This window comes from Hippocampus guttulatus, chromosome 5 (assembly GCF_054856545.1).
Source record: "Hippocampus guttulatus isolate MCC_2025c chromosome 5, RoL_Hgut_1.0, whole genome shotgun sequence".
NCBI lineage: Eukaryota > Metazoa > Chordata > Actinopteri > Syngnathiformes > Syngnathidae > Hippocampus > Hippocampus guttulatus.
In genome coordinates, this window is record NC_141265.1 from 18,048,644 (window position 1) to 18,073,634 (window position 24,991).

The window sequence follows — 24,991 nt, forward strand, 5'->3', positions numbered from 1 at the left end:
GGAGATGGATTTTGCTCTGGAAAAACAACAACAAATAATTATTATTTAAGGGTAATGATGTTGACTCAAAGATGTCTTCTGTATTGTGGTCAAAGCGAGACAAATCTCACTGGCTGTCTTATAAACTCAGAAATATGCTGACCACGCATTTAATTACAACCTCATTATGTGAAAATGGGGAAGTTTACAGAAGCTTATTTTAAGAGGCAACAAAGTTTTAGGTTCCAAGACACACACACACACACACACGCACACACACACACACACACACGCACACACACACACACACACACACACACTCACTCACTCACTCACTCACTCACTCACACATACGCGCACACCCACACACCAATCGAGTCTTTTCCAGATGTTACATCACAGCAAGAGATCGTCACAACATTTGGGCTGACAATTTTTGCGTGGATGACTTAATTAGCAGCTAAACATTGTGATATGAACTCAGAACCATAAGAATAACACCGCCTTCAATTCACGTCAGTTTAGCAGGCTCTTTTGCTTCAAAACTAATTTGAAAATTTGAATCTTGTTAAAAAAACAAAACAAAAAAAAGTAAGAAATAGCAGATTTTTTTGGGCTTTCATGGTGCGAATAGCCTGGTAGATTTACGAAGGAAGGATGCCCAAGCCCCAATGAATTTGTGTGCTGTCATTAACATGATGGAGTGCTGGGGACGTCAGGAACTTGCATTTTCAGTGACACTCTCGTGTGATTATTCAATAGATTAGCCTCTCTCTACACTAATCCCATTAACTAAATTCACTTTATGGTGGCACCTATGGGGAACCCTTTACATAGGCGAAAATAGGATTATGTGTATTTCACTAGTCACACCAGCATAGAGAGGATTGGTGAGTGCAACACAGCGTGCTGTTTTGCCATCTTTTAATCGGAACTGCAAATGCGAGTGAAGGTCTCCATGTTCCTCGCGCAACGAACTGCATCCTGTACATTTAGAAACATCAGACAAAGCTTTGAGGGGTTTGTGTGTTTGAACCTGATCTAGCCTTTACCTTTTTGGTAGGACACCCCCCCACCCAAGAAAAAAAGAGAACAAGCTGTGAAACTTGTCAGCCCACAGAGACTTTAGGATAAGGTTGATTTTTTTGTTTTCGAATGCTAGCCCTGGTTAGGATTTGCTGTGACCCACTGGTGGTTTATTGGATTAATTTCACCTCGTGCAGTGAACTTGAAACCGGCCTAAAGTCAACAGAATTGAGGATGCAATGATGTCACTTCTCGACTGACTGACGTGTTTGTATATTCGTAAATTGGCAAGAACCGGCATAAGACATTCTGATCAAGGTCAAGTTGGTTGTGGATTTCTGTAGGAAACAGTCCTCACCGGCACCGATGAACATCCAGGGTATGGACATAGAGAGGGTGACCTCCTACAAGTACCTAGGTGTTCTTCTGAACAACAAACTGGACTGGTCTACAAACACGGACAACCTGATTAGGAAAGGACAGAGCCGACTCTTCCTACTCAGGAAACGGAGGTCTTTTGGGGTTCAGGGGTCGCTCCTTAAGACTTTCTATAACTCGGTGGTGGCCTCGGCCATCCATTATGGCATTGTCTGCTGGTCAGGCAGCATCTCAGCCCGGGACAGAAAGAGACTGGAGCGACTGGTCAGGAAGGCCAGTTCTGTCCTGGGTTGCTCCCTTGACACTCTGGAGGAGGTGGGCAACAGAAGGATGCTAACTAAGCTAAAAGCTATGATGGACAGTCCCTCCCACCCTCTCCAGCCCGCCCTGACAGCACTAGGTAGCTCCTTCAGCCAGAGACTGTTACACCCGCGCTGCAAGAAGGAGAGATACAGACGCTCATTCCTACCAACTGCTGTCAGGCTGCTGAATAAAAAATAGCAACAATAATATTTAATAATTGAATGATGTGGAAAACAACTGTAAATAGCACTGCGATTTATCCATTTTGTATTTATATTGCACTTAATTGGACGGTGTTTGTTTGTTTTTTCTTCTTCTTTCTGCCTACATTCTTGCTGTTGGAGGCTGTAAATTTCCCCAGTGTGGGACTAATAAAGGATATCTTATCTTATTTTAAGATTAACTCAAATACGACCAACGCAAACAAGAGTGGAGCCCATTTTCCCCCACAATCATTTTTACTCTACAGTAGAGAAGTCAAACGTGTTGGAAGGTTTGTGTTTTCTTCTTCTTCTAAGTGGTTCGCCACATGTTTAGGTCATGGGGTAAAGGTTGGGCGGATTACAGCCTATATCATCTCAATGAGAAGAGGCCATATGGGCAAATGAGATCCATGTCCGCGAAGCACTAATCTGGGGATGCCCTCTGTGTGACCACGGACGGACACTACCCGCAGCAGCTAAGAGGCTTGGGGATTCGTGACCAGCTTTACTGTTTCCACTACAGTATGTTCGCTCCCCTCCCACCTGAACCTGGCTTCTCAGAGAGCCAAGAGCATGTCCTTGGAGAAGGAAGGCCGTCGTAAAGTTCTGCGCAGCTATAACAAATTGTTATACACAAATCAGTATTTACAGAGAAAAATCAAGAAATGAACATTTCTTTGGTTTTTACTTAATTCAGAGAGACCCCCGGCCCCCAACCCCTCCTCCATGATACCACATTTTCTTCACTCTCAGGTCATACAGTGGACACGAAGACTTCATAATAGCATATAATTGCAAGAATTGTGTAAACTGTTTTCTATTTGCCCTTTGGCAAAAGAAAAAAAATCGGAAGCAGTAAGAAAAGCAAGTGGATAATTTAAAAGGGAAACGAGGGGGCGGGGGAGAGAAGGAGAGGCATAATTACTAAAGATTGTGCCCCGGTGATTGGCTGAGGGGTGGCTACTAGAAGGACAAATGGACAAATCTTAAGGAGCTAATAAAAGTGAATACAGAACAGTCCTCATGAGCAAATCTGGCACTAAGATGATAATGAGATTATAAGGCCTCACTATATTGCAGCAAATTGTATAAGTGTTTCATTGAACCTTGTTGAACTTTCATTTATGCGCACCGGGCTTTCTCCTAGCTTGTATCCTCACCACTGCTTTATTTCTTGCTTCAATGATGTTTACGGTAAAAGAAAGAACGATAGGATAAAAAGGACAATTTACGGAATGCGTCGTCGAACTGCAAGAAAGCGGATTGAGCTTTGCCAACATCCTTGTATTTAGCATAATCGCATCAGACGATGATGTGAAAGCTGCTAAAGCAACGTTGCTCTTATGCCATCATGTCCTTCTTATGGCCGCGTGCAACCTAAACCTAGCGCACACATTAATTAATGATTATATGGTGAACCTTGTAATAGCTGGCGTGCCTCTAATGAGATTTCTTCTTGAGTACTTTCGTGGAGGTTGCCTCACAAAGAAAAGACTGAAGTGTGTGCTACAGAATCGATGACATTGCAAGTGGGCTTCATCTATTCAGAAGATGAGTTGCTTCAAGCTCTATTAGCGGAAGAAAACCGCCAGAGCCCTTAATACCATTTTCACGTCAAAACAATCATCTCACAAAAATGGGGAAAAAAAGTGTTAAACGTGTATCCAAAGACAACACAACTGTCTGAGGAAAAAAAAAAAAACGTAATATTGAAGTTTGCCGAAGTAGTGCACTCCATTCTTTTTGAGAACTGGTTTGGCACATACCAGCAAACTATACAAAGGAGGCCAGTCAGGCACGACTACGTGCCCAAAACACAAATTAAAAGTGAATTTCAAATGCAGCCTTGAGACACCTGGACAATCATTAACTTGACATATTGATCAACCTCATCCTCCGCGTTTGTCTGCAAAGACAAAGAAATGGCAGCACCCTTGTCTTGGTCATGTAGCGAGGGGCTTGTCTATTGACCATGACGGCATATCTTTGATAATCCAGATGTCGTGGAAGATACGGGTCGGGCATGAATCAAAGCGCTGGACTTGATCAATAAACAGGGACAGTTGCCTAGAATGGAATCAAAGTAGTCCGTCAAAGCTGTCAAGTGTTTGATTCAAAGGAAACGTCCCCATGAGAAAGGCAACCTGCACGATGGATCAGATTGCCTTGTCACCATAGAATAAGAGCCTGACCTCACAGAGGGACGCAGGGCATCTCGATTGCGTCAGATGCTTTCCAAGTCAACTGCTGCAGCAACTTTCGCAGAAGAGAAGAAGGAACAAAGGAGGTCAAAAGAAGGTAAGATGCACTTCTGGGGCTTGGAGAACAAAAAATGTCATCGTATCATATTTCAGTGAACTCTCTATTTCCTTTTTGTTCAACTCTGTCTGACATTTGGAAAAAGTGACGAGGGACCAACTTGACCAAGTCAAGTTGAGTTCGCTTAACAGCAATGATGAATTGTTAGGGTGGAAAACTGAAAGGGAAAATGTGTTTTTGATGATGTTCGTAAAGCTCGCAGGGTTTGGAAAATGGCTGTTTCTGACATCTAAAAATAGGAGTCCGGTTAAATAGGAGATGATTCTTCTCCCAAACATGTACCGTTCTTAAAACACTCAAAGTGGTTCATGTTGCTCTTTAATTCACAGATTGCAGGAAAAGTTACACTTTGTGGCCTTATGGCACCATGGTAGTCAGCCGTCGTCAAGAGCTCTTCAAGAGCTTTGCTTTTTTGGTTGTAGTTGTCTTTTGTTTGATGTTTGTTGTCCTTCGTGTAGACCGATGTGGACTGTTTTCAGCGTTTTGGCCACGACCCTTCGTTGAAGGAGAAGAATCTGGGTGCATCTTCTTGGCACTGATTTGGATTTCGAGGTGGGGAACGTCGGCGCTATTTGACTGTTGCTGCTGGACAGGCCCGGCGCGTCTTTTTTGTCTTTTTTTGCCCCTGTAATAGGCAGCATTTTTCACAGCCCCGTTTTGTTTAGCGCAGATGTCAGCGCTGTTGGACAGCCTGCGTTGGCACCGCTGGATGGATGGCTACTGGAGCCAAGGATGAGGATAGAGCGGATAGAGTCGCCGTTTGGAATTGAAGCGGATTTTACATGGGACGCGAGAAGTAAACCGAACCAGTCGCTCTCTTCGTCACTGGATGCTACAGCTTCGTGTTTACTTTCAAACTTAGTTTGTAGCTGACGTATGAGACATTTTGAGCATGACATGATCGACTGGTGAAAGGACACTTTGATTCTCTCCTCCATCGAGAACTGCTTCAAACAACAAAACGTATGCAGGAATAGTGGTTAAGATTGCATGAGTGTCTGTGTCTTATGTGTTGTATTGTGTTATATTATTTTGTTATTTTATGCTACCTGTTCTGTAAAGCACTTTGTTAGAGCTGCAGCTGTTGTGAAAGTGCAATACAAAAATCAGCAAGTAACAAAGGGCAACACCCAGAAAGCACGTTCCCTTCATGATCATGAACGATTACGTCTTGTACGACATTTTATCTCATTCTAGCAAGATTTAATCTCACAAGTAAGGTCATCTATGGGCAGTTTGCCACACATCAGCCGTCACAATCCTCAGTACATGCATAATATTGTTCTCATGATTGCTATAGGGTGCACAACAATTGTGACCCGAATCCAAGCCTGAGACGGTTCCAGAGTCCGGTTCCCCAGAGTTTACCTGTCTACTTCCTGCTACACACGTCACTGTGTCGCCGTTGGGCTACGAAAACACTGAAACACATTTGTAAAAATATGAGTTTGCCGATTGAGGGCACTGAGCGGACTTCCACATTAGCAAGCTGAAAAAACACAGATGTTGAAGGTGGGTGGGGTTAATTCGAGTGAGCCCGAGTTTCCTCTAGGAGTCAGTCATCGCACAAACATCAGTCTATGCATGTGTGTGTGCGTGTGTGGAAGGGGTGCAGACAGCGAAAAGATGTTTCACGGTCAACAGTGCATGGATCGGGGAGGTGAGCGTTACCGGTAAACCTAAAGTGGAACTCAAATATACTGTATATGTGTGCGTACTGCAGTGGTTCCCAATCTTGGGTGAAGGGCCCAAAATGGGTACCAGCGCAATTTTAATTGGGCCTCCATCAGAGACAAAGGACAGCACTTTTGGGGAGTAAAGAGCTTTTTGACTACTCTAGCAGATCAAGGGCGGTTGTGTTCCTGATGGCAATACACATTTGCAAAATATGATTTTGAAAGTTTGGGTTCTGAGCAGGAAACACATTTCGAAAGAGGGTTTAACGTTCATGCACGGTTAAAAAAGAGCAAAATGGCACGCCATCAGATTCATTTTCAATTTCACCTTTTCAATCTGTCCCCAGGTTAATCTAAAATGACTCCCGTCACCCCCCCCCCTAAATTTTTTTTTTATATAAAAAATCTGGATGAAAAAAATTATTTTAGCTGTACAGGCAATCTCAAATCATGTCCTAAAAAAGATGGCATTATCTTATCAAGGCTCATTAGGTTTAATTACTGCAGTGTGTTAGGCTACTTGTAACGGCACACATTTGGTAATTAAAGAACAGGTAATATATTAACTTGCTTTTGTTAGCCATTAATCAATGTTTACCTACAGAGAGCGAAGCCGTTGTAATTAATAATCGGCTTGGACAATGAGTAATCACTCGACAGGAAGAGCGTGTATGAGTATATATATATATATATATATATACTGTATATATTTTAAACAGACCAAAGCCTGGTCTTGATCAGAAGAAGCGGGTCTAAAAAGGGAGCATTGGTAACGGCAGAGCTCAAAATGATGAGTTGGAGCACTTCCCTCTCTATTCAACCATCTATCCCTCTGCCCGAGTCTCTTTCCTGTCTCAAAGTGACACTTTTGGAAGAGCTTACCTCCCTCCATCCCATTTTCCAACTGATTTTAACGTCAGTTTAGCAGCAAGAGTAGTGATTCCACTTAATTTGCATAAAGCAAATATGCAAACATTTAGGTTGAGGTTTGGTCTCGACAGCTTAATGGGGAACAAATTGTCTTGCCATTCAGAAAAAAAAAACATGATAATGAAGTGAGAATAAATCCTTTCGTTTAAGTGGGAGGAAGTCAGGTCCAGGTATGAATGGATTTACATTAGAAACGGACACTGGAGTTGGAAATGCTCCGCCATCCCTCTCCAGGAAATTCGAAGCACCGTCCGAGTGGCGTGTCAGTGGAGCAACACTGCTTCACCGATGACGAGCGACAACAGACACACTTTCTCCACACACCCTCCCTCCCCTTGAGCTCAAAGTCTTGGAGCATGGAGAACACAGTCATCATATCATCAGTGCAGCACACATGGAGGCGGGATGGATGTGGAGGAGGGGAGATGGATGGCGCGAGAAGCGAGTGAGGAAGAGACGAACGGATGCAGAGGCAGAAGGAGCAAAGACGCGCCTTTCAACCTGTTTCTCTTGAAGGCTGTCAAAGCGAGGCTACTGCCGGAGTCGTTGCAGACATCCAGTTGTAGTCCAAAAAAAAAAAGTAAAAAAGTTTAGCACAGTATTACGACCGAACCGGACTACTTTCTGGATGCATCAGCGTCTCGTGATAAGAGATCTCTACTTATTTGACGATACACACAAACTGAAAATAACATAATTGTCGGTGACCGTATGAAAAATATTAAGGCTGTGAAATATTCATTCATGACACCTTCAAAAAAAATGTAGAGTAGAAAATCTGTAAAATCGAAAAATGTCAACAATTTTTGTGTTGGGAGGTATCAACACACACTCCACAAGACAGAGGATCAATATTTTTTTAAATGACAAATAAAAAATCGAATTCGTCATTTTTTTTGGTTTATTAGGAAATACACTGCAATGCTTTTTTTTGCATGAGTTTACTCAATACTGCCCAATGAAAAGTACATAGCCCCAAAATGTATATTCCCCATCCTGAAAAACACAGAGCGGGGTGTGTGTGTGTGTGTGCCAAGTGAGATTGAGAGAACAAAAAGCAGCTGTTTTCTGTAGCTAAGAAACTCCATCGCCTGAACACGGACAACCCCCACCTAGACACAAACATGCGGCATACTATTTGCATAGCAACCCCAACTGGACAATTCACGGCAGCAGACGAGGTGACCGCATGTTTGTTGATTGAAGTGCAGGGCCACGGTGCCCTGACAGCCTTCCCTCAACCTCGTCACCTCTGCTGCTCTGCCGCGACTTTCGCTACAATTGCCGCCGCCTGCGAACCTGCCGGGCTGCCAAGGACACAAAGACGACCGAGTCAACCTTTGACATCTGAAGCTGCTTCCAAAAGACCAGAGACAAGCTGAGTTGGCAGCTTTGTTAACAGGCCTGGAATCTTTTCAGCTCGGTTAAAGTCAATAGATCGCAAGTCAATAGCGTACACATACAGATGGACGTGGTGTCAAATGGTTTGGTGTTCCCAACCATATACCAGTCACGGCATGTGTGGAAAACGTGGGGACCGGGATATCTGGACTCCAACTTTTTTTAAGATGCATTAAACGCCACGGCTAAAGTGACATTTGAACATGAAATACAGTATGGCTTTTCTATCGGAGGCTAGCTGACATTTGAAGTAGCTGATTCACTGTTAGATGTCGAGACGTACCGCCCACACAGCAGCGCGCGGAACATGTCGCTTTAGTGGTCGAGATGAGATAGCGCCATTTGAGAGGAATCCGGTGACATGTGGAGCATGTGAAAAACGACCTATACATTTCCACCAGCATTTCATACAAGAGATACGTACAATGAATGTACCAAGTACACAAACTTCTCCTCAAATGCCAGTTTTTTCGTCAATAAAAAAAATATCAGACCATGATAAATAATTTCAAACGTTTCCACCCGAATTGTAACATGTAAAATGTACAGTCAACTGAAAGAAAGAAAAAAAAAACCCTGAGATAGCGGTTGAAAGAGTGTGCACACCCTCTGATAACTGGCAATATGGCTGTGTTTAGAATCAACCAATCACATTGAAACTTTTTTTAAACACGCACACCTGCTATATTGGAGGCCGTTTGTAACTGGCCTCTTAGTTCCATTTGAAGCCCCCCAAAAAAGCATGATGATGCCACCATCATCGTTGTCGTGTTTGAGACAAACATATGGTTTGGATTTTATGACCCAAAAAGTTCAACCTGGGTTCCACGAAAAAAAAATAAACACTTGATAGGGCTCCAACACATGGGAGAAAATGTGTTGCGGTCCAATGAGTAGTACAGATTATCAGTCACAGTAACGATGGAAAATGTTTTAGTATGCTTTACCTTGGTCTCATTTTATCATTTCTCAAAAACCTGCCATTTGAATTAGGGGTGTGTCGACTTTCACATCCACCGCGAGGCTGAAAACAACCCTGAAAAGTTGGAACGGTTTCCTGACTCCATGAGGCTTGAATGTCCTTTTGAGCGGCGCGTTCTTTTCGCATGAATTCGAGGATGTATGTCAGTCGTCCTCCAACACATTGCAATCATCATCTCTGATCAATGGTCATGTTGAGGATTACGGCTTTCATCGCTAATCCTACATTAAGGATACATTCTCCTGATGGCTGTGACATCATCAAGACCATTCTGCCGTAGAGAGGGCACGGGGACAGGAAGCCAAACACCACAGGGGCGGATTAAGCGTTGTCGCCCAGAGAGCAGATGATCAAAAATAAAGAGGAAAAGAGGGTGCGGCCCGAGATGATAGAAATAGAAACAAAATCCAACGGAACGGGGCTGCGTATGTGAAAGGACACTGTGGATTTGCTTTTGGAAATAATCTGACACAATTTTCAGTTTCTCGGGTAAAGATCCATCTCAATCGATCTTCTAATAGTTTGATCACACAATAGTTGGGAGTGCAAACAGCCAAGCTGGACCTGATGTACCGAGAAAATCCTCAATATTGTACGGTGTGGGTTGATTTAGATTTGGTACCTGCAGAGACGCGTGGGCAGTCTGGGAGCATGGAGTCCAGCGGTGTGTCCAAAGGCTCTGGACTTGAGACCCAGTTGCAACAATGCTACGAGGACACACACACACACACAAACCAAAGACATGAAACTCACATTTCTACATTTCATTAGGTATAAATGCAAAATGTAATGAGGTCTCCAGCAATAAAGTGGATTAATAACATATCCATATCACGGTTGTTCATCATTGTGCGTGTGCCCCCGTAATGTCAAGGAACCATCTGCATCATCCAAAGAGGATTCTTCAATCAATATTACAGACACCTATTCAGGGCAGGATTTTTGAAGCGGCTCTTGGAATGGATTTGATGAGACTGCGCCAGTGTACCTAATGAAGTGGCCGGCGAGCGCGGGCTGAAAGAGCGAAAACCACTTTGACGCAAATTGAGATATGACAAAAGAAGATGAAAACGTGTTGAAAAAGGGAGACAGAGGAGAAAATGGAGATGCAAGAAAACAAAGAAAATCTGGAAAGCAGGAGGGGGGGTCGGTAGCACAAGAGGTGAGTGAAGGGGGGGGGCGGAGAACGAGAAAGAGACAGGAACAAGCAATTAAAAGCTCTGTGACATGTTGCTTAGACATCTTGCTGTTTGTTTGTCGGTGGGGGGAGCTGAGGCCCTGAGCCACGGGTGGATCGCTGGGTGCACATGGGGAGGGAGTTTGCCCAGTTTGCTGACCCACAACCCCCTGAAAACGCACGCAGTCCTCTCAACCCCCACCACACCCCAAAGTGGTTGACAGCACGACTGTCAGAAAAAGGAGTGGACCTCTTTATCTACTTTTGCTCTCTTCATCTTCCACAGAGCGCCCCCCCCCCCCCTTTGCAACATACTCAATAAAATCCAACATAGAAAACCCATCTGCTACATTGCTGGGCACGTACTGTAAGAAAGCTTGTCTGGAAGGCACTTGCAGACCTCCACTAAGCAAAAACAATCATGCCGGAAAGAGATTTTGCTCTCCTCCCTTAATGGACTGAGTCATGCTCAACTGTTGACCAGAAGCCAACCTTTTTCTCATGGTTCTAAGTTGTGACACACATTTATCCAAGTTAAGAACTATCAAGAGCATACATGTGTCTTCAAAAATGAGTTGGAGGTGACACAGGTAGATTCTGAGATTTCGAGCTGCCAATCAAGAACGTGAGGAAGAAAATGCCAACGGTCAAATAAAACAGTTACGCGTCGAGAAACATATGTGAAACATGTCTGTCGAAATAATGGTACAGTGAAACTCCTCTACAACGAAACCTACATGGGCATTTCGCAATGCAGCACGAACGTTGCATTGCTAAAATGGCGACAAAACGGACCTTTTCATACCAAGGAGTGAAGACAAGAAAAGCTTTTAACGCTTGAAGGCAGGATAAAGGTAATAAAAATGAAAGATGGAGGAAGCAAAATAAAAGAAATTATACAAGAAATTGATGTAAGTGAAAGTAAATGCTGATTGTAAATTTCGCACCTTTTTTTCTTTCTACGCTAGCTATATGAAGTGTCAAATAAGTGTATTCTCATACTTATGCACTATTGGAATAAACATAAAAAGTACACATATACGTTTTTTGTGTGTGTTTGTGTTTACATTGGAGATAAAATTTGCTAGAGTGAAAAGTCCCCTGTTGTGAAAAATTTCTTGCTGCAAACATGATTTCGTGGGAGAGGAGTTTCACTGTATTATCCAAATAAACAGTCAACAAATATTTCAATGTACAGTGTCCGACAGTGCAAATGAATTCATTGCATCACAATGAACCGCAATTGTTCCCTTCCGATATGAAATCCATCTGAGCATAATGCCAAGAATGGCACAAGTGAAGCGGCCAAAATTGCGCAACCGCCAAAAGACAACAGAGGAGGTTTGGTTTAAAATATCAGTATATTGCATTAAAACTGTCAGCGGTACAATTTAGTGGGAAGGGAGTAAACTATTGGCTATACTAATGTTACGGTGAACAACTTCACTCAGCTGCTTGGGAGTTTTCTTTTTGGGGGGGAGACGGCAACATATCAAAGTATGTTTTCCCTTGTCGGAGAGCGCGCGTTTGTGTGCGCGCTGAAGCAGGGCGACGGCAGAAAGGGAAAGAGCGCGGCCGCGAAGGAATGCTTGGAGAAGACATTCGCCTGATAAGATAAAAGTTCAATAGAAGAAGGAGAACATGTAAAGAGATTACAGCGTGCAGCTGGCGTCCTTCTGAATCACTGCTTATCTGCTCTTGTTTACTTTCACCCCGGCCCATTACGGCGTTGTGCAACAACTTTGTGTGTCTACTTCTGCGCGTGAGGGTCACTCGTGGAATGGTGGGGGGTCTCGAAAAGCATACAGGCTATTTTGCATTTTTTGCACTCACTGACCTTGACTCCCAAGGCCCGGACTGACACATTTACGAGCCATCTCTCACTTAAGCTCCCCGACCAGCCAAACATGACAAACACGACTTGCACGCCTGCAACAATGTAAACCTGCTTTCTTATTCATGTGTTTTTGTTTTTCTGGATGAATATTAAATTGCAAAAACAGGAAGATAGCCGAAGGGTAAGTTAACCCAGCTGATGTTGATGGAAGCTCCATCAAAACAAATATTACTCCCCGTTCAACGTGTGCGGAATTCCTCCTTTTGTCCCACCAATGATAGCTTTAACTCAAGCTAATGGACAAATCCAGAAACCCGTGGCGGAGGTGATTATGGTGAAACATCTGCCCCGTGTAACAAATCCTCTGCAAATATCAACAAGACATGTAAAAATTCCATTGGGACATGTGTGCAGAAATTACTGTCAAAATAAAAGCGACCGGCTCATGTGAGATTTGCTGCAATCCGATGCAGGGGGAAATTAACATGAATTTCAACGAAATGTTTTTTCTTTTTCTTGCTCCAAGTGTCACAGCAATCAGCAAAATCAAAAAAAAAATGGAGGGCGGGAATAAGACTTTGTATGTTTTCACATCCGTCAGGTTGCCGCCCCGAGAACTGGAATGGAACTGGGGGGCGGCGAAAGCTGCGTGGCTCCTTGACTGCCACATCGAGTATCTCATTGTATCGCGGTTAATTCATTTGGAACGTCTGGAGGAAGGTGGCAGCTGGCCCGTGGAGTGGCCGGCTGAAGGTGGCTGGAGAGCGGGGAAGCAGGGGGGGGGCTTTCAAAGGAACCCTCCTCCCTTCACCTTGACCATTGACCACCACCGGCTCCGAATAGATTTGTGGAGGCAACACGGCACATAAAAAGACTCAAATATTACACACGCAGAGACGCGCATCACTGCTGTGGGAGACCACTGCCACATAAAGGCAAAACCTTCCGGCTGGGATTAAAGAGCCGTGGCAAAAGGAGAGCACATCCCATCGCATGCCTCTTAAACGAATGGTATCATCGTTTCAATTCACGCCAATCCAACAATCAATAGCGTCGGAGAGTCTGGAACTATCGGATGTGCGCACGTGCGGTACATGCACACCTTGTGTGCATTCAGCGTGATGGTTCAACTCTGGTAGGATTGGAGTAGACAGGATGAGGGAGAAGCCCAAAATTTCAACATCATACATTTTAGAGTTGTAATTGTAAAACTGCAAAACTGTGAAACGATATTTTTGCGCTCGGGTATCATGCCATCAGAATTTGATACAAATGAGTTAAAACACTATGTACCATCCCCTGACTGGACTGGACTGAAAATTGGGCCTTAGGAGACAGAAATTGACTCCCGCTGCGGAAATAGTTCTGACTGCGTCGAATGAAAAATTAAGACACACAATCTTCTTGCGAATTAATCGCATCGCACGGTGCTGTTCTATTGATCCGAAATTGCAAATAAACAAAAGGGTGTCGCCAGTGTACCCTGCGCATGCCTGCACCCGCCACCGTTCAATTGATCCAGTCTCTTCGCAAGCAGATGCCGGCTAGAAACTGCGCACTCGCTGTAGAAAAGTCTCCAAACCCGTAAAACAGCTGTCACCTACTAACTTCACTTTTGGGAAAGTTGCCTGTCTTGCTCTCTCGTCCAACCCATTCTCATCTTCGCCACTCGCGCTCTCTGGATTAGGATGGTTTATTCATGATTATAGTGTCGTGTACAATGTGTGCGTGTGTGTGTGTGCGTGCGTGTGTGTGTGCGTGTTTGTATAAGCTCAAGGCAGGCCACTAGAGTGTGACAGCAGGCCAGCACTGTGACAGGAGACACCTTGGAGACTGTGACAGGCTGCCAGCTGTACACCATCATTCACATTTCTCTCTCACGCGGACGCACACACATACGCGGGCACACAAACTGGACGACTCATCTTTCTGCACGTACATCTCTTCATCTCCTCGAGAACGTCTGGATCCTTATCCTGCCGGGCCTGATTTTCATGACCATCCTTTGTTCTTTCCATTTGGCCCTTTCAGGGATTCAAATTGAACTTGTATTTTTTTCCCTGTCCCTGTCAATGGAAGAGTCTCTTCAACCTTTGTTTGTACCTTCTCTATGCTATTCACTCGCCTTTAAATTGTTGCCGGGTTTTTTTGGGCTGTCTTTACTGTGACGTCATTTGCCCCTCATCTGAACCATTTGGTCCATACAACCCAACCCAGCGGGCACTGATCTCTAAATCCCATCGCCTCCTTTTTTATCCCTCATCTCTCCTCCTCACCATCCAGTGACCTCTCTGACCTCGGAGGGAGGGAATTATCTCTGTCCGAGGAGAACAGAGCAGTATACTGCTGGGGTGCCCCGACCTCACATGCACCCGCTGCTGCGGGCACCCATATTTATACACCACCCAGAGCATTATCAAGGGTCACTGCTAGCCTCACTCTGTGGTGTGAAGCACCATCTGTGCTGCACTTCCAGTGTGAATGTGTGCGCGCGTGTGTGTGTCTGATCACAGTGAGCAATGCTACTAACACTGTTCAGATTGAAGATCCAACTGTGTTGGGGTTGTTAACGCGGTGTACCTGAGAGGGTGTGTGTTGCTTTGGGGGTCTCTGTGTTTGGTTGTCAGTGCATACGACAATTATAAATGGAGTGACGGTACTCCAGGAAGTGAATCAAAGTGTAACATCAATCCAATTGTCTTATTGCTTTTCTTTTTTTTTTTTAAGCCCTCAATGTTGCAATGCAGAAAAATAGCTCATAATAAGACTCTTACTTCATCAATGAAGTGACTTACTAGGTTAATGAGTGCAAGCGCACCTTATTTTTGCTCATCTCATTCCTCCTTGTGGACGAAAAAGGTGTTTTTAGTTCTATTGTTCTGGGTAATCAACACAAATAGAAAATCGTTTAACATTCCAATTATACTCTGTCCCGCGCATCCCTTGGATAGGTCAAAAATAGGAAAAGACGAGACAAGAGGGACGGTGCAACCTTGAAGACCAAAACATACTCGGTACCAAACCAAAATACATCTACAAGCGGGAATCTAATAAATAAACGTATACGTGTGTGCGTGTTTTGTGTTTGCGACATCCCTTGCTGTTTAGTAGCTCCGCTCTCTTCTAGTCATCATCTGTATGATGGGAGGTCAGGTCCTGCAAGTGGTGCAAGAGGTCGGACCAGAAGAGGCCTTTGCTAAAATGGAACTAAGAAGGATTATTTGTGACTTCTAATGTGCGACAGGTTTAGGTCAGGAAGGTGAGATGCTGATCACATACGGAAAGACTTCACTGTCGCAATATACTGTACAGAATACTGGACACTTTTTTAAAGTTTACAGCATGGCTCCAACCTGACCGTCTTTGGAATAGCACTGAATGTACGGGCGAAAATGTGAAGAATATGTATCCCCTGTGCAACATAATATGAATCAAGCGTTCTTACATTCTGTCTATCTGACGTCATTATGATGCAAAGGTGTTGCTTATGTCGTGACTGGTGCGTGGACACCTCATTTGGGTCTGCGCGTGCGTATATTTTACCTGCTGCATCCAGTCCTGTGTGCTTTTACTGGTCTCCTGCAGCCACATGCTGTGAGCCGAATCCGTCAGAGCCACAGCACACACTTTGTTCCTTACCTCAGCTTCCCTCTGATTCATCTACAATGGAGAGAGAGAGAGAGAGAGAGAGAGAGAGAGAGAGAGAGAGAGAGAGAGAGAGGGAAAGAAAATGGCACAGTCTATGATGGTGACTTGTCATATGTTCACTGCTTGCCAAATGACACATTGACAGAGTCAATATCATGACTTTAGCATGACTAATGCATCCGGTTTAGTGCATCCGGTTTTCGGTTTTCAGCAACAATGCCATTTCTTTTGAGAATGGCGGTTACAAATACATTCAACCAGACGTATAGCATAATATTGTCGTGAAATATAAAAGAGCTGCTCCACGACAGCGTGTCCTTGTCACGTACTGTGCAAACGACCTTCCTTCTGCACGTTCAAATACCTCGGCTTCCATTCTTAATACCTTTTCCCTTCACATGTCACAGAAAGTGGCGTCTGCAGGACCATCTTCCTATTCCCCCCTGAATGTCAGCGCCAAGGAAAATGTCACACAAAGGACTTGTTACCACACTACAATAGACTTCCCACACCGCTGGACCCACCCCAAGGAGTACTGGAGCCAGACCTTGGGAGTGAGCCTTTTCAATGTGCTTCACATTAAGATAAAATAGTGAAGAAAGGAGAACAGGCCTTACGACAATAGGTTAACAATCTCTTGCTCTGTACATTTAGTAAGGCTGTGATGTGAAACGTGCATCAGCGTAGAGCAGTGTTACATTTGGTGATTTCTGGCTCTGAAATGTTTACATGCCACAATTAAAAAAAAAAAAAGTCTGTTATGTCACGTAGTAGTGTTGGCTTTGAATTGTCCTTCTGTGAAATACATAATGGACTAGTCGAGTTTTTGAAGTTTACATAGCCATAAAGGCCATTAATTCAATTTTCTAGCATAAGATTACTACTACAACTTGGAACAAAAATGTGATTACACGATTAAACACCATCACATAAATATTTACTTGACATATTGACAGATGATGCCACTAACCTTGCGCCCAGTTATAGGGAAAATCATGTTAATGTCACCCCAAATGGCCCAGGCGGTTAAAGCAAAACATTTTAAGAGTTAGTGCACACGGTATGTAGAGTAGCTGAGCTGATGTGATCATTTGACAATAAAGTTGTAGCCAAAAATCCAATGCAATCCAATGTATAGCATGAAGGATGTATTTAAAAGTGTGAATTTATTGAGTCAGATGGGTGTCTCAGACAACAGGAAGGATGCAAGGCTTTTGGAAAACTGAATTCATCCTCAAAATGCCTCTGAACATGTTTGAGGAAGGCAACATCAATGCACCTTCAATCCCGTAACCCATAAATGTATGACGGAAAACATGCAGGCTGACTGAACACTCTAAATTGTCCCTAGGAGGGAGTGTGAGCATGAGTTTGTCTCTATGTGCCCTGCGATTGGCTGGAACCGGTTCAGGGTGTCCCGAAGTCAGCTGGGATAGGCTCCAGCACCCCCCGCGGCCCTTGTGAGAATAAAGTGGATCGGAAAATGGATGGATGGATGAGATAGTGGTCATGTTTATACGTGCACCATAGCATCAACCTTCTGATTTGGCTTCTCGGACTGTCCAGCTGAACCTACGCTGGTTCAAGAATTTGCTTAAGGCTAATCGACCAGGAAGCACAATGATAAAAAGAAACGTATTTCAAAACATGCCTTTCATGACAGCTAGATTAATAGATACAATATCTATATTGGACTATATTTGCCATAACACGAATGTAAAAGAAAAAAAAGGAGAAATACAAAGATAAAATCGACTCTCATGTCTGTTCCATTCCACAACCTCTTACAATCATGCACACACAAAATCATCTGCATTGCATTGCCGCCCATGCATGGTTGAAGAGCTTTCCCACTGGCAGAACAGGCCCTATGGGAGTTGCAAAGCCAACCCTTTAAAACTTGAAGTGTCAAGGCAAGTTCCTGTTTCCTGGCACGAGCCAGACAGACTCTGTCCCTGTGTCAAAGGGGGCCATAACAGAGGCCAGGAAAGACAAGAAAGCGGACTGGCCGTGGAAAACTTACATCATGATGTCTATCGAAGGGTTTGTAGTCCAAACTTAATATTTACTGTTCCAGTTGAAGGATGTATCGTTGTGTGCAGTTATTGATGGCGCCTAACAGAAATGAGAATGACGTTGGAAATATTGACTGTGGGACTAATGGGATTCGTCAGTCGTCACTGAAATAAAAACTGTAAGAGAATCTGTCATCACAAACAAAAGGGAAACTAGCAAACAGCCATTATACATTACAAACATTGATGAACATTGGTCAGTGGTGTCATAACTCGCCATTCTCAAAGCCGGACTGAGGCTACGCTAGATGGAAAATCAGGGTGGACTTAAGAGTTAATTGAGTACTTTGCAGAGTATCAATAACATCGCACGGTAACCAGACACCTCATTAGGTACACCTCAATATATGACAAGAGCCTCCCCCGTCACGTAGTTCAATGAGAAAAACCAAAACATTCGGAATTCTGCTCATGATTCAGTGTGGTTCTTCACCACAACAAACCACATCTGCAATTGTGAATATGTTCATCCTATTTGAACATTGGCAACGAAACATTAGAAAATATGATATTTATGAAGGCAGAGAGTTTCACATAGATCCCAGATCCGATCATTTTGTGCAGGTGTACCTATTCAGGCCATCCATCTGTCTTATGATTTGAAAAAAAAAAAAAATAAATAAAAAAGCCATGACTGCAGTGGTGCAGATAGAATGCATGCATCTGGAAGTCCAACACCCGACTCATATTTGGACAACGCAAGATTAATCACGTGAGGACAGGCTGGCTCATGTTGCGTTCTTAGTCACAACAAGGCACTTCGTGCAAAATGTAATTGCTTTGAAATAGAACAACAAACCCCCATTGTTTCTTCTCTCTCAACGGAATGTGTTCTCTCTCATGTTTCGCCATGATTCCCTATTCAAAGATCAATTCCCATTCAGAGACACTTAACCGATGTCATCACTTTGCTAAAATTAGGAAGAAAAATACACGTGGAACTCTCTTCCAAACAAGGCTTCTTAAATAACTCCATCCTCCGGCGCGGGCGATATCAATCAGCCTCTCTGACAGCTCTCATTGCACACATATGGTCGGCTGTTGCAACATTCGGGGTAATAGGTTGACAAATAGGCCCTCAAAGCAACGTGCCTCTAAATTATGGCAAGAGTTTGCTCTTCCAAGCCACAGTGACAACTGTGGTTACAGAGTGCGAAATGCAAAAACAACCATCTTTGGCACTCGGTTTTGACGACAATGGCACTCAGGGAGCACACACAGAAACCAAGGCAACCTCAATTTGGACCGGCAACATATCATTGAAGCATGTCCCGCCTTCAGCAAAGTTCTGTGGGATCTAGTTAAGGCATTTTATATAATCCCACTGACAAAGAAAAAAAAAAGAGGTGTTATCTCCTCGGCGGAGATCAGTGACGCCACATTCTTACAAGAGGGAGCTCAGTGTGTAACGACCTATGTTATCCCCAATGTTAGACATGGCGTTTCCCCTATGCAAACACTTGCTTTATCGCGCAAACAGACCAGCTGTTGTGTCTTTGTGTTGGACAGGCAAAATGGAACAGAAACATGTGGATACACTTGTTGGGCTAAATGCAGATGTTGAGGGGTTTCGGTAATGTGAAAGCAGCTGGATGTGCAGAGTAAAGTTCAGGTGGGGGTTGGCCATGGTATGGTGGGGTGCGGTGGCGGGCCTGACTGTCGATGAGTCAGAACAGATAAGGGAAAGAGAGGAATGAAAACAATGAGAAAGAATGACGTGAAGTGAAAATATTTCATAATGAACCCTGACGAGCATGGGTGTCTTTTTTTTGTTTTTGTTTATCATGCCTCAGAGTGGGTATTCACTTTTGTCTCAAGCAAAAGTTTCTATCCAGTGCATAATAAATATCTCATGCACAGTCAATTTCATAGAATACATTTTACTTGAAAAATACGATATTTGGTCCCAGTCAAAACAGAGTTAAATTTCAGATTAAAATATTCAGGGTACCGTAATTTCCGCACGATAAGGCACTTGGGAGTAAAAAGCACACCTTCAATGAATGGCCTATTTTAAAAAAGTTTTCATGTATAGGGCGCACCACATTATAAGGCACATAGAATAGAAGCTTACAATAGTGACTGTGGTCGCATTATGCATCCACTAGATGGAGCTACACCAGGGGAATACAATACAATACAATTATTTATATAGCATTTTCACAACCGCTGCAGCTGCAACAAAGCGCTTTACAGAACATTTCAAATGCAACATCCAATAAATCAGAATATTGATCCGTATATAAAGCGCATCGGATTATAAGGCGCACTGGCGACTTTTGAGAAAATTGAATGCTTTTGGGTGTGCCTTATAGTGTGGAAAATACGGTAAATTTTACGCTAAAAAGAATAGTGAATAATATTGAGTTCAATTTTTGTACATTATTCAAGGAGTGTTTTTGAGTATAGTCTACTTGTGTAGTCACAGCTTATTAAATAAAAAACGTCACTCAAGGGTTGAGGAAGGAACCCACAACCTTTAGGTTGGGAGATGGCCACACTACCACCTGAGCCTTGCCGTTAGTACAGTGAGTGAGTAAATGGCTGGTGTCAGGCGAACTACACAAAAGTCCAAAAGGGAGGCCGAGAGCCAAATCAGCGATTTTCCAACTCACAATAGGAGGGCCAACAGTTGATTGTGGGGTCGTTCCTCAATACTTGAGTGACTGTCTAGCATGGCTATCCTCATTGTGACATGAAGTTAATTGCAACTGCACATCACATTTACAATCTTCTGGGCCACGAACACACAGCTAAGTCACCACTGGTGGCCATGACTCAACTTCAGCCCCTCCCAGCATCCAGTGAAACTCTGGATGAACTATGAAACCCCTTTCCCTCTGCTGCTCTCCCGTTAAAAAAAATAAAAAAATATTTTTTTCTGAAACCTCTGAAGAGGGCCTGGTTGCTATAGAGACCGAAACATCACAGATCTCTGACCCCCTGGTTGGCAAAAATCTGCTAAATCCAGCTTTTCACGGATTCTATGAAATAGCCAAATCCTGAAAGTTCAGAGTAAAAGACACACACACACACACACACACGCACAGATTTATCTGGCCCTTGCATCTGACCTCCCACACGGTCTCTCAGCAAAGTACAATATGTAGCGTTTGAAGCTACTTCCTGTTACCAATCCAGATAATTGTTCTATTTTACGTTTACACATATTGCTATTGTCGCCACTGGCATCTAATGTGCACGGCAATGGGCTGGCAAAGGATATTTATGTGAGAGGTAAGTGAGCAACGTAGCCATGGAGTCATTGGAATGATTCATCAACAGTTGATATAAAAGCAGGAGAATGAGACATTGTTTAGCCGCATGAAAAGCTAATCTTTTCGCACAAAAATACGTTTGACTCTCCCCACCACCCTTTCCCTGTGATGCCCCCATGCTCGCCGCTGCTCTGCTGACGCTACATCCAAATTCCGACAACAATAAAAGACAATTATTTAGGCCTTTGATAATTATGTGTCAAAGGCAGTGAAAGCCACTAGATAATTAGGCGGGGGGTGGGGGAGAGGAAAGAATGGTAATTCACAATGGAGATCCCCTTGGGGAGACGGGCAGATTCATCCCTCGAAAGAATGCAGACGGGTAGAAAAGAGAGGGAAGCAAGCAAAGACATAAAGATGGGAGCTCTTTAAGGGGCCTTGCTTCCTGTCAGAAAGCCAATGTGAAAAGCCACAATTATGAACAGAGCGCAAGTGCAAAGAGAAAGCAGAAAAATAACAAGCGGTAAACAAGTGACAGGAGCGAAGAGTGCAGAGTGTTGCTAGCGGAACGCAGCGACGGGAAGGGAAGAGCGCCGTAACCATACACTCGACTCAACTCTTAACGTGCCTGGACTGCGGACTGCCAAGTGCCACAGATAATGTCAGACTACCCAGTGAGCGGCGGAGCACTGCTTAAATATTTGATTGATTAACCGTCCTGTCGCTGCCAGCGAGTACCAGGCGAGCGGCGAGAGCAAACAGACTCCAAACAAACATGTATGCGGCTGCACACCGGAAGCTTTGACAACACATGCACAAATACCCCCATAAATCTTGACACACCAACACTGGAACAGGAGGATAAACACACACACACACACGCCCGCACACTCACTGGAACACACCGAAAAGCTCAAACTCTGCAAAGATAAGTGGCACAGGCTGGAAAAACAAACATAAACCCCCTGACTGATGCTAAGGATTTTGTCACCATAAATCAATCGAGGATAATAGACTCCTGGACATGGTGAAGTTGCAATGTGCTCTCAGAGGCTTTGAGCAGGAAATCGGACTAAGTTCCGCTATCTGAGTGTGACCGCGTCCATCTGTCCATCCATTTTTCTGGACTGATTATGCTGTTCGGAGTCACGGCATGCGGGAACGAATCCCAGGCCGCGCTTTTATTTACAAACCAGCACTTGGACTATTAGCTTCATAGCGAACACATTGGGACATCTTTGGACGGTAAATGACAGGAGAAAGAGGCAATGGACGGTTCAGGACATTGTGTCGAGAGAAATTCATATGAAAAAAAGAATACGTTCATTGTTTTATACATATTGAGAAAAATGAATAATATCTAAAATTATTCGCACGCGGTCATAATAAATCTCTCAATTTGTAGTTGAAAGGAATTGAACACTCGATAGTGCAAAAAGTTACAGGGATCCTTTAGAACAGGGGTGTCAAACTCATTTGTGTCGGGGGCCACTACGGAGTTACGTCTTTCCTCGGAGGGCCGTTCAAGTGAGTGTAAACAGGATCACAAAATGATTGCAAAATCTCATTTATTTATTAAACATGACAATTTGAGATTTCAGTGCACATTTTAGCAAGGATCATGCAAATTGACACACATGATTTGCTTTTGCGGGCCACAACAAATGACGTGGCGGGCCAGATCTGGCCCCCCGGGCCTTGAGTTTGACACCCGTGCTTTAGAATCATGAAATGCCTTTCCTCAAAGTTGCCATGGATATAAAATAACACAAAAGAATATGCCAAAGGACTGTGAGAAGTTGCCTGAAATGTTTCCATATGAAATATTTGCAACTCTACAATGCCTAAGAGTCGTTTACTTTAGTGTCAGTAATGTCCACTTCAAATATACCAATTCATGAAATAAATCATCATGTTCAATCTTTCAGATGTAACAGTGAGTGAATCATTTGGCCTTCTAGACTTTAACTACATTTCCGTGCGCAGGGTCCAAAGTTGATGAGGCTGATTCATTTGTGCTCATTTGCGTCGCCGAGTTTTGACGTGAGGTCGCAGAGAGGTGGACAGTGTTGTGGGTGTGCTGTGCTCAAACTACCTGACGCACCCCGTGTCATCCACTCACACACATAAACACACTCATCTCTGGTTGTGAAAACATAGGTGTCTGAACCCCCCCTCGACACCCTCCAGAGGAAGAGACAACACCAGCGCTTCCTGTAGCTTTGAAGCGGCAAATCCAGATCCCCTGTCAGTCCCTAGCTTCCTTTGTCTCAAGCGCAGGAAGGAAGCCCTCTGCAGCACGATGCCACGGAGGCCCTCGGGAGATCCACCGAGCGCGTTTGCGTGTGTGTGTGTGTGTGTGTGTGTGTCGAGGCAGCCGTGCGCGCTAAGGTCACATGCATATACTCTCAGAGTTGCCCCCACCTCTGACGTGAACTCTGGCACAGGCTGTGAAAGGAGGGAAAGTGCCTGAGGGGACGGCAACAACTTCCTGCTCGTTTTCCTTTCGCCCCCTTATCGGTGCACGCACGATGGAGGGACGACGAGGGAGAGTGTGAGGAAGTGAAGCTGGAGTGGCGAGGAGACCGATAGGGTGAGTTGGGGAATTAGCTGAGTGACATTGTCAAAGTCAGGGGGGCAGCGGGAGGTGGCGGCTCACGACTGTTCGACGTGCACACAGACACGCAAGCGCACATGTGCGGGCGCACGCGAGTGGGAGTGGAGAGGAAAAGGAAGGGCAATAAATATTTACTGACACAGCACAAGTGAAGAATGGCTGTCCACTGGTGGAAACAAAAGGCAGAGGATGAGAAGCAGCGTGCCAGGAAACCTACCGGCTGCAGGCGCTGCGCCTCGCTTGTGCCCGCATGGAAACAAGAGGAAGACGGAAAGGGAGGAGGGGGAGGTGGATTGTAAGGGCAAGGGGGGGGGGGGGCAAAAAATGGGGTTGTGGGTAATGAGTGCTCATAAACAATAACAGCCCGGTGGAGAGCAATTGCTGTACACTCAAGAAAATGGATTTCGTTTCTTGATGATTAATTTGAGTGAGAGTTTTTATGCGCGAGAGCATCGGGTCATGCATTATGGTACGTGTCATGTTTTTTTTCTCCCCCCCCCCCCCCCCCCCCCTCTCTGTATTACGGGTGTTGCTAAGTGATCCGTTTAAATAATCAGAAGTTACTTTCAACATACTGGAAAATCTTTGCCGCCACAACATAAGCTCATGAGATCCAGTGCAAAAATTTCGTTTAAAAATAAAAAAGATTCATTTTTTATTGATAATTAACACTGATGGACATTTTGACCTTTCATAATAAAACTAAATAAATAAATAAACAATTTAACCCAATACGATCAGCTGAAAATTAACTGACCAGCCCTGATTTCATTTCACGCAGGATATCAGGAAAACTTGATATGTCCGCGCGAAACTCAACTGATGAGTGACTCTATTGAGTCTGGAATACATCCATGCATAAGATTTAAAAAACAAAATTTAAAAAGTGTGATTATGATAGTTACCGCAACAAAATTCAATTAAGTGCTGATGGACAAAAGCACAGCCGAACAGCTGATAAACTTCGTACAATCGTAGGCTGCTGTGCGGGATTCAAAAAAGTCAGATTCTGTTCACATTGAGTTGATATTGACACAGTTAACGGCAAAAGTGTCATGAAATTAAGAGCCGGAGATGATCATATATTGTTGAGGGACAATAATTACAGAAATTCTCCAAATGGACATTTCTAATTAGGCAGCGTCCCTTAAAAAAAGTAGATTGGCCACGCCGTGTTTAATTAGCGTCCCGCGTTAATTGGAATAAATCTGATTGAAGAAAA

General features: G+C 44.0%; 1 protein-coding gene across 4 annotated transcripts in view; it reads right to left on the reverse strand.

Moving 5' to 3' along the window:
• arb2a (ARB2 cotranscriptional regulator A) overlaps positions 1 to 24,991 on the reverse strand; it is a 166,814-nt gene that overhangs the window by 58,538 nt on the left and 83,285 nt on the right. For 3 of the 4 annotated variants that reach the window (XM_086110726.1, XM_086110724.1, XM_086110725.1), the window contains exons 9-10: positions 15,755 to 15,871; positions 9,820 to 9,904 (exon numbers count right to left, since the gene is read on the reverse strand). In XM_086110726.1, the coding sequence (XP_085966852.1) occupies positions 9,820 to 9,904; positions 15,755 to 15,871 (202 nt within the window). Of the gene's footprint in view, positions 1 to 7,731; positions 8,122 to 9,819; positions 9,905 to 15,754; positions 15,872 to 24,991 lie in introns of those variants that run through there. The other variant, XM_086110727.1, reaches the window with a different exon arrangement.